The sequence below is a fragment of the Crassostrea angulata genome, chromosome 5, assembly GCF_025612915.1.
Source record: "Crassostrea angulata isolate pt1a10 chromosome 5, ASM2561291v2, whole genome shotgun sequence".
NCBI classification, from domain to species: domain Eukaryota; kingdom Metazoa; phylum Mollusca; class Bivalvia; order Ostreida; family Ostreidae; genus Magallana; species Magallana angulata.
In genome coordinates this window covers 41,716,742-41,726,864 of record NC_069115.1, presented here as the reverse complement: position 1 = coordinate 41,726,864, position 10,123 = coordinate 41,716,742, and the positions used below count along the sequence as shown (strand labels likewise).

The following is a 10,123-nucleotide window of genomic DNA, read 5'->3' as shown; positions in this document are numbered from 1 at the left end:
CCTGACTATCAATTATAGTCTATCCCAAATTTTTTGTTCCGTCGCATATCTGGACGGTTCTTAAATAGAATACACAGCAATTTAACCTGCAAGAGAAATACATTTGATATTGATGAAAGGGAAAAAATCCAATATTTCTTCATTGACGCGTATCATTTTTCACCCTGAAAAATCACAGGAACAAAAACAGATTTCTTACAGAGCTTTTTATGGGAATTGTTGACATCTCTTCCCTATTCGGAAGGATGGGATACCACGCACAATTTTTCAACGCTATCATCGGGACACTTTCATGTCGCTTGCAATGCAAAATTTCCTAGAATTTTTATTTTTAGATGTGTATTGAAACATGACAATCTTAAAGGGGCTTTTTCAAAATGAAATCTTGGAATTTTTTCAGTTTAATTTAAGGGATATAAGGAATCGTTCTTTGCGTATTATGAGGTGATGAATTACGGTCCGGAGTGAGGAAATCGAATAAAGTCCGAAGGACTTTATAATAAATTTGATCTGAATACATGTCTAAAATTGGCATTAATTGCAAATTAGTTATGTACACGATTGTACGTTAACAGTGTATGACGACTGTGAATGGATTTTTTTGTATTGCAAAAGCGCAAATCTTTTTTATTTCCAATAATTTTTTCGCCCAGAAAAACAAATGATTTGCGGGCGTTTGTTTAACGTTTGGATCACTTTGCTTCTTGCACTCTTTTTATATGGAATTCAAATAAAGATTCAAAGAGAGATGCAATTATTACAAGCAAAAATATAATATATATATATATATATATATATATATATATATATATATATATATATGTTTTCTTTGGTGTTTCGTGTGGGTATGAAGTAGGAAATCATTCTAGAAAATGCACAATCTGCCGCTACGTCATTATCCATGAAACTTCCAAAATGTGATCTTGTTTAAACAAGATTTCAACAGAACGTTGATTTTATGGTTCTTAAAGTCGTCAAATCATATCAAAGCATTTGAATTGCAATCTTAAGGACTTATTAGCATCTACAAATCTTCAGCCGACTATGTTCAATTTTGTAACGGGATGAGCGGAGGCTACTCCAAACAACAACAAGACTCTTAAATTTAACAAAATTTAATAACAAAAAAAATAAGAGAAAGAAAGAAAAGATAGAAATATAAACACTAAACCACACAAACACTCACACAACTTTCACTCAACAAGAAAAAATATGATGTTTATACAAATGACCAAAAATAAATTAGAAGAGTGTCCGAATCTCCGGGGCTGTAGTCCTGGACCAACTACGGACAACCACAACTAGAGTAGTTTCGTCACCACAATCATCATCATCACCATCGCCATCATAATCATCGACACTATCGTCAACATCATCAACTACAACACCATAGTCATAATAGATATCATTGTCATCACCATAATCATCTACTTCATAATCATCACCGACGTCACCATGAACGACATCATCTACATCATCTTCATCGACATGACCATCATCATCGTCGTCGTCATCATCACCATAACATCATCGTCGTCATCAACATGAACATCGCATCGTCATCGACTTCACCATAACATCATCTTCTCAACATCAACAATATGACACTACAATAAGTGTACAAGTGACACCATAACACCATAATAAAAACAATATTGTATAATACATCATATAAGTATCTCACTGATAGTATCAAACTATGATAATGTATAAATAGTATTATATTAAAGGCAACATCTCAAAATATTGTAAGTATATGGTAACTAAGTTATTTGTTTACAGTAAACAATATGGCGTCTGAGACTTCCGGTGACGCACTTCCGCCCAAGTAGTTAAGTGGAAAAAGTGACAATAAATTGTAAAATAAAATAACGCATAGAAAATAGCCCTTTAAATCACCGTTTCTTTATACAGCAATAGCAAAAACTGTACTATAGAAAAAGACGAATTCCATTTAAACACTCTCGCTAAAGTCACACATCAGTGAACACACAGGTAACTCTACAGTGAACAATGGTCAAGGTGACTTTATAGGACGACTGCGTAATACTAATAAAAAGGCAAAAATTTACAAATAAACTACACCAAACTAAATAAATACTTACCACGGTCAGCTATCCGTGTCCGCGTCAAATGCTGAACTTGTGAAACTAAAACATGCCACACAGGCTTCTAACACGATACCCCCTTCACACACTAAGCACGTCTTTATTGCTGGACAGCTCGGCCGGGTATAACTTAGCGCCTATTGTTAGCGTCGGCCAAGCACGTTGCAAAGAATTATGGGAAAAATAAAATCGGGTGTGTTCGATATGAACAGTGATTGTCACAAATTTCTTCAGTCTTCCTTGTGAATTCTTCGATGTTTTCGTTAATAATGTTTTCAAGCCTAACCAAACGCAGGCGCAATTCAATCTCCTCGTTTCCAGGATGCAGTGAAGTCTCGTATCGTTGATTTAGCTTTGATAAACGTTTCTGGAGGAGCAGGATGTATTTCTTTGCCTTCTGAACTTCTTTTTCTGCCTGGAAAAGTTTACTGTGTTTGTTTAAGGGTCGCATTTTGAATGCAAAATAACAACATTATCAGTCATCGTGGTTTTATATAATAACACCCGTCAGAGACCTGACAATTAAGAGTTACAGTGAATGCGCGAGTCAGTGAGCGTTGAGTGAACTCCAGAGATGAGCTGACACTTAGTTGAGCTTTGTCTACGTGTCAACTGATATCCAGGTTGAGATTAACGAAAATGATGGTTATGATTAATAATTTGATATCATTTAAATAAAAACCCTACAAAATCTCTCTCTCTCTCTCTCTCTCTCTCTCTCTCTCTCTCTCTCTCTCTCTCTCTCTCTCTCTCTCTCTCTCTCTCTCTCTCTCTCTCTCTCTCTCTCTCTCTCTCTAACACTCAAAACTCTTCAAGCATTTAATTCAACATTTCTAGACTATATTCAAACGGGACTGATGAATAAAATGGTCTTATATGATGCCGGTAGATATCAAACATATACATGTATCAATAAATATATTACTTTTTCTTGATATTATAAGTATATCTTAGTTTATGAGACTGCAATTATCTTTGAATCATTCTGTGAAATGTTGATAATAAATGTCCGAAACATTTTCAGATTTTAAGTGATAGTATCCGATACATTTTATTTGTTTGTGTTCGACATAAAATAATTTAAAAAATATATGTATTTTTTAAATTCTTTTTTCCTATCTCATTTTATGTTTCGTTGTCAAATACAAATGCAATATGGATATAATATAAGTAAGAAAAACAGAAAATAATTATTCCATACAATTGAAAGGTAAATGTCAATTTTAGGTCAATACGAAATGTCCATGTTGTATCTCCATGTAGTAGAATATTCTGGTATTTCCAGATACGTTGATTTGATGTTTGAAATTCAACAAAAGTACTTATCTTCAGATTTTACATTGACAATATACTCAACTAATTTAAAAATTCAAAAATAGATTTAAATAATACATACATGTATATGTTATACCCTTCGAAGAAATGATACCATTTTGGTAATATTTCTGTAATATTAGCTCGATTTAATTTATTTATATTACTCTACTCCTCCTAACTTGACCTTGCACTTTACATTTGTAATATTTTTGGTATTTTGTACCTCATGTACAATGTTTTGAGAGAAAATAGACATTCAATGTATTAGAAGCTTGTCTTAAATCGTTGTTTGAGAGCAGTTATTGTATGTAATGACCACTTCACAACAGCAGTAAATCATTCATTGTATATGTAAATTCACATAAGGATTGTGCAAACCGATTTGGTTAAATTTAAACATTTGGTTAAATTACAACGAAGGGCAATTTGAATAACAATCAAAATGTTCATACTTTTACAATATCATAATTAAAACACAATAGATACATAATCTAAATCCCTTAATGGCAAATGAAACAAATTGTGAAAATTGTGATAATAAAAACCACGCATTAACAACTCTGAGTATTAAGGATGAGAAAGGAAATAACAACATATTATGTTAATGATATATCCAAATTATAAATAAGGTTATTGTATTGATATTAATGAAATATTTATTTTTCATCAATAAAAGGTGAAGAATTTTAAAATTGAATATTAAAAAATCTTTAAAAATTTACTTTATGACCATATACATGTAAGATTTTAACGATATCATATCCAACTTGACATTTTACGCTTATCATCTAGATCATATGCCAATTATCAGGTCGTCTGTTAATAATTAGGTATAATTAACACTTACGCAATTATAAGATCCCCAATCTTGTTGACAATGATGAAATCGCGTCTGTTATCTCCGGTCGGGTGATCATATTCCCCGGAGATTCCTAACACCGTTAATCATTAAGCAATTAGTTAATTATGTCATGTCTGTCTCCCGGCTTGAACAGTTTAAACTCAGAAGAAGTGTTGAAAGGTCATGGTATATAAGGATTGGATCCAGACAGAAGCTGGTCATGTCAATTCAAAATGCAGAATCGAACTCCGAATTTCCTGGTTGCTGAGAGCAAAGCAGAGAGAGCCTTGGAACACATCAAGATTTTGGAAGTACGTTTGAAAATGCTGAATGCCCGTCCAGATTCTTGTAAATCGAAGTCAATTGCAAAGCAGGTCCAAGCATTGGAAGAAATGCTGCGAGGCTACAAAGAATACTACAGACTGAAAAAGACGCAAGCTGAGGAGCTGCTGAACGAAATGCATGGCAAAGAACCTTGATGAGGAATAAAGGAAAGAGAGTCAATAGCGGAGCACAAGCTGCTTAGTCCTATTGCCGCAACCCCCGACCCTACCCCGACCTTGAAATGGTACCTGTAAGCCGGACCAAGTTGGTGAAGACGATGCCAGTCATAGCACAAACGGTTCTTTTCAGAACCACTTCACTCTTTCGAAAAGCCGTCTCTTTTACCGTGCTGCATAAACATACATGTATCTATACATCTTTATGATACCTCAAAGTATTAAGAAAGTAAAAAAGAATTGCTAAGAAAGTTATTTGATTGGAAATGTGATGAATATCTGTAATTCCGGATTATGTAAGGTTGTCTTGCTGAGTTTCTAATTCCGGATTGTATAAGGTTGTCTTGCTGTGTTTAAATTTATGTAGCGCATAGTATTTCCTGCGTTTTTTCATGCCCGTGTTTTAACACTGTTAGTACGTTACATCGGTACCGGCGATAATGTTTCCACTATATATGAGAATTATTTCTACAGGAACAGTGTGTACATATGCCAGATACTCTTGTGTATGCTTACCATGTCCTTGTAAACAAGTTGACTACATTCAGCGACGTGGTTACAAGAAAAAGTGGGTCAGTATTGTTGTCACATGTACTGTACTGTAGTGTTGATAAAATCGGGCACTATTCCGCTGAAATAAATAATGAAATTTATATAAATCACAATGGTAAATTTACATGTAATGGGATGTGATCGTTCAGGAATCGCCCGAATTCTAATATCCCGATGACCTGAAAGAATGTACATGTTTTTTGTAAAATACAGAGTTTTGCGATGAAAAATAAAAGATAATTCTTCCGAATGATTTAATAAACTGTTGTATTTTGTATTAAAAACCATAAGAAATAAGTTGTTAGGCAAAGCTAGTGTAAAGCTGAGTTTAAATATTGTACGTATAATTGAGTTCTACTCAGAACTTTACCTTTTAAAAGATTAGACCATTCCTGTACAACTTGTGCAATAGAGAGCTTGGGACAGTGTTACATAAATTTCTAAACTTGAAAAAAAAATTATATCAGGTACAAAATAACCATTATAAATTTAAAAGTTTGTATTATTTAACTGCAATTTTTCAGTTTTGTATGCAGTTTTGTAACATTTGTTTTTCAATTTGCCATTTAGGCTAAAAATGAGGGAAGCAAACCACATACAGTGCATGCACTGAATCACATGGAAGCATTTTATAAACCTGTATTCAAGGAGCGATGGCCATCAATCAGAATTTCTCTGTTGACAACATCAAAGTACTGTGCATTATTAAACAACTATAACAGTGAAAATGAAAAAGTTGAAAAATATCTGACAGATTTAGGGACCTATAATGTGATGGAGAAAGCAAAACTGGCTCGAGCAAAATATTTAGAGAAAGAGAACCAGCAAATTGTCACTGAACAAAGTTCATTGCCATTAGAGAGTTTAATAGATTTCCCAAAAAGACTTCCTCACTCAGAAGTAGATGAAAATGATGATGTCAATGATGATGATGAAGATGTAAAAGAAGAAATTCAACCTGTGGTGGGAAAAAACACAAGTTTGTATGATTTCATACCCACTAAAAGAGTATACACTGACAAAGAGCTACTACAGCAGCACATAGCTAGGGTGGCCACTTTTGACGACAGCCTGCTTGAGGTGCCCGTGAAGGTGATACAAGAACAGGTACCAGAGCTTCCTGAAGATCTTAAATTCTTTGTATATCCCAAGGGAGACATTTCCAAATTTCCAAACCCCAAAATGAAGCATGGAAATCTCCTAGGTCAGTAAGCTCATTTTACAGAAGAAATTACATTAATTTATATATATAAAAAAAAAATGAAACATATAATTCACTTGTACCCGTCTTTTTTTTTTTAGCATTTTAACAATCCAATTTAGTGTTCAAAATCGATGAATTAAGAACATGTATTTAAAACAGTTATAAGGGATATGTGCTTATTACAAGTTAGTATATAGACAGTTGATATAACCCTTTTTCAAACCAGTATTGAAAGGGACTATTGTATGTTTCACTAGGCTACTACATGATGGACGCTGCTTCTTTGCTTCCTGTGATTGCCCTTGACCTTCAGGAAAACGATTCTGTTCTTGACCTTTGTGCAGCACCAGGGGGAAAAACTCTGGCAATGCTACAGACTCTAAAGACAGGTATTTAGTTTTATAAAGAAAATCAAATTTGCTATTCAGAGAGTGAATTGGGATAAAAGTAATCAGAAATTATAGATGTGAATGCAATTTATTGCAATCATACATGTGTATTATACATAAGTTAAATATATAAGTTGACAGTTAGGTTTTGAACAAATTAAGAGGGTTTGTACTTATAATAATAACACGTTCTTTGTTACCGGTAAGTTTTAACATTTATGACCGACTTCCTTTTCAAATTAGTAATGATCTTATTCAGGACCCCCCCCCCCTCTTTGATTGAAAAAAAGAGAAAGAAAATGTACCCCATGAAAACTTATAACTGATCTAACATTCATCAATAATTTGCAAAATGTTAAACTTTGCAGAAAACCTTACATGTATTGATGAATCATGGAGTCGCTTGAGCAGATTAAAGGACATTTCAAAGTGGTACATTGGAGAAACCCCATCCTCCATGTCGGTATCCAAGACAGATGGCAAACTTTTAGAGGACCCATTTTACAATAAGGTACATATAAGTTGTAATTCATTTGTAATTCATTACAGTGACAGTTGTGAACATGAAATTGATAAACAAAAAAATATTTTTTATCAGGTTCTGATACTGATTTTTTCTACTGACAATATAGCTTGTAGATACAAACCTGTATAATATCCATAACTGTTTAGTGTTAGTAGAGTGGAATTAAAAGCCTGGAAGATGCACCTAGTCTGAGGTACACTGTATACACATACCGGGGGTACAATACTTTTTTACCTAAAATACTGATATTTCCAGGTCCTGGTGGATGTCCCTTGTAATACAGACAGACACGTGTTGATCAGTGAAGACAACAATCTGTTCAAGCCAGGTCGAATGGAAGAAAGACTCGAGTTGCCAACAGAGCAAATGGAACTGCTTGTGTAAGAACAATTTTTTGCTACTAGTATCAGTTTTATTCCCCTATTTGGTCTCTCAGTGAAGAGATTTATTTTTAAACTACCAGGTACATATTACATGTTCTATGGTAAACATACTCAGTAAATCAATTCATGATACACGATATGATATATGATAGAGACTCTTTACTTGGTGACCTTTGACGGCTATAATTAAAAGCTGTTGAAAGTCAAGGTTATTTATTATTCCCTTATTTAAAGATAAATATTTACATAAATGATTATAATATAGTTATAAAATACGATCATCTTAATTCTTCTCCTATGAAATATTGAGGAAACAAATTCTTGAATTAAACTTTTCACATCATAGCTATTTGTTATTTAAGGTTATTAAATTCAGATTAACTGTCACATACAGCAAAGCTTGTACAGCTTCCACTCTTGTGTTGTAGAGCTGGAATCAAGTCATGCAAGCCAGGAGGGACCGTCGTGTACTCCACTTGTACACTCTCTCCTGCCCAGAATGATGGTGTCGTTCACGCAGCGATGGACCATTTATGGAAAGAAACTGACATTGACACTGTTGTTATAGATATTAGCTACCTCAGGCCGATATTCAAAGATATTTTTACCTTCTTCCCAAAGACAAAATATGGGCAGCTTGTACTTCCCACTTTGTCTTCCAATTTTGGACCCATGTACATTTGTAAAATAAAGCGCATCAGATAAAACTGTTCAGCGATTTTTTTATGATTAGTGCTGAATGGAATCTGCCTGATTAAACTAGTAGTAGTGTGCATTTATACCATCACAATAACTGTCAATATAATTATTTAATTTTATATGTAAAGTTATATATTAAAAAAAGTAATGTACAATTGACAAACAGGCATACATGTATTATTAGATAGAGGTATATTTATTCCGAAGGAGACGGGGTATACTGTTTTACCCTTGTGTGTCTGTCTGTCCGTTTGTAACAAAAAATTCTGTCGCATTTATCTCAGCAACTATTTATCGCAGATGCTTGAAATTTTTACACAGTGTTTGTTAAGGCATGCCATATCGTGGATTTATTTTTGTACCAATCAGACGTCAACTTCCTGTTAAATGACGACTTTGCTTATTTTTTAGCAAAAATTTTCAAACAAATATTTGTCAAAGAATTCTCAGCAACTATTTATCACAGATGCTTGAAATTTTTACACAGTATTTGTATAGGCATGCTATATCGTGGAATGTGTTTTTGTACCAATCGGAAGTCAACTTCCTGTTAAATGACGACTTTGCTTATTTTTTAGCAAAAATTTTCAAACAAATTTTTGTCAAAGAATTCTCAGCAACTGTTTATCGCAGATGCTTGAAATTTTTACACAGTATTTGTATAGGCATGCCATATCGTGGGATATATTTTTGTACCAATCAGACGTCAACTTCCTGTTAAATGACGACTTTGTTCATTTTTAGCAAAAATTTTCAAACAAATTTTTGTCAAAGAAATCTCAGCAACTGTTTATCGCAGATGCTTGAAATTTTTACACAGTATTTGTATAGGCATGCCATATCGTGGGATATATTTTTGTACCAATCAGACGTCAACTTCCTGTTAAATGACGACTTTGCTTATTTTTTAGCAAAAATTTTCAAACAAATATTTGTCAAAGAATTCTCAGCAACTATTTATCACAGATGCTTGAAATTTTTACACAGTATTTGTATAGGCATGCTTTATCGTGGAATGTGTTTTTGTACCAATCGGAAGTCAACTTCCTGTTAAATGACGACTTTGCTTATTTTTTAGCAAAAATTTTCAAACAAATTTTTGTCAAAGAAATCTCAGCAACTGTTTATTGCAGATGCTTGAAATTTTTACACAGTATTTGTATAGGCATGCCATATCGTGGGATATATTTTTGTACCAATCAGACGTCAACTTCCTGTTAAATGACGACTTTGTTTATTTTTAGCAAAAATTTTCAAACAAATTTTTGTCAAAGAAATCTCAGCAACTGTTTATCGCAGATGCTTGAAATTTTTACACAGTATTTGTATAGGCATGCTATATCGTGGAATGTGTTTTTGTACCAATCGGACGTCAACTTCCTGTTTAATGAGTACTTTGTTTATTTTTAGCCAAAATTTTCAAACAAATTTCCGTCAAAGATTTTTCAGCAATTACTATGTATTTATTGCAGATGCTTGAAATTTTAACACACTATTTGTTTTGGCATGCCATATTGTGGGATATATTTTTGTATCAATTGGACGTCAACTTCCTGTTAAATAATGACTTTGTTTATTTTTAGCCAAAATTTTTAAACAAACTT

The 10,123-nt window shown here is 33.3% G+C and overlaps 1 protein-coding gene and 1 long non-coding RNA gene across 3 annotated transcripts; one reads left to right on the top strand and one right to left on the bottom strand.

Annotated features, from left to right (window-relative positions):
• Positions 1-1,099: 1,099 nt before the first annotated feature.
• Positions 1,100-2,328, bottom strand: LOC128184825 (uncharacterized). The gene is made up of 2 exons (XR_008243781.1): positions 2,106-2,328; positions 1,100-1,607 (listed from the first exon to the last, which is right to left on the bottom strand). It is a non-coding gene; the product is annotated as an uncharacterized LOC128184825 (long non-coding RNA).
• Positions 2,329-5,132: 2,804 nt separating this feature from the next.
• On the top strand, positions 5,133-8,530 carry LOC128184479 (5-methylcytosine rRNA methyltransferase NSUN4-like). 2 transcript variants are annotated; one of them, XM_052853975.1, is made up of 6 exons: positions 5,133-5,338; positions 5,889-6,522; positions 6,780-6,911; positions 7,280-7,422; positions 7,693-7,817; positions 8,249-8,530. In XM_052853975.1, the coding sequence occupies exons 1-6, from the start codon at positions 5,207-5,209 to the stop codon at positions 8,523-8,525; spliced, it is 1,443 nt and encodes a 480-aa protein (XP_052709935.1). In that variant the 5' UTR covers positions 5,133-5,206; the 3' UTR covers positions 8,526-8,530. The 2 variants fall into 2 exon arrangements, with proteins under 2 accessions (XP_052709935.1, XP_052709936.1); XM_052853976.1 differs by having other exon boundaries at positions 5,238-5,334.
• The last annotated feature ends 1,593 nt before the right edge of the window (positions 8,531-10,123 follow it).

Bases quoted from the DNA above. Each gene is read 5' to 3' on its own strand.
- LOC128184479 (XM_052853975.1), top strand. From the start codon at position 5,207: ATGTTTCCACTATATATGAGAATTATTTCTACAGGAACAGTGTGTACA. The intron at 5,339-5,888 runs GTCAGTATTGTT...TTTGCCATTTAG, and splicing joins GTGGTTACAAGAAAAAGTGG to GCTAAAAATGAGGGAAGCAA. The intron at 6,912-7,279 runs GTATTTAGTTTT...TAAACTTTGCAG, and splicing joins GCTACAGACTCTAAAGACAG to AAAACCTTACATGTATTGAT.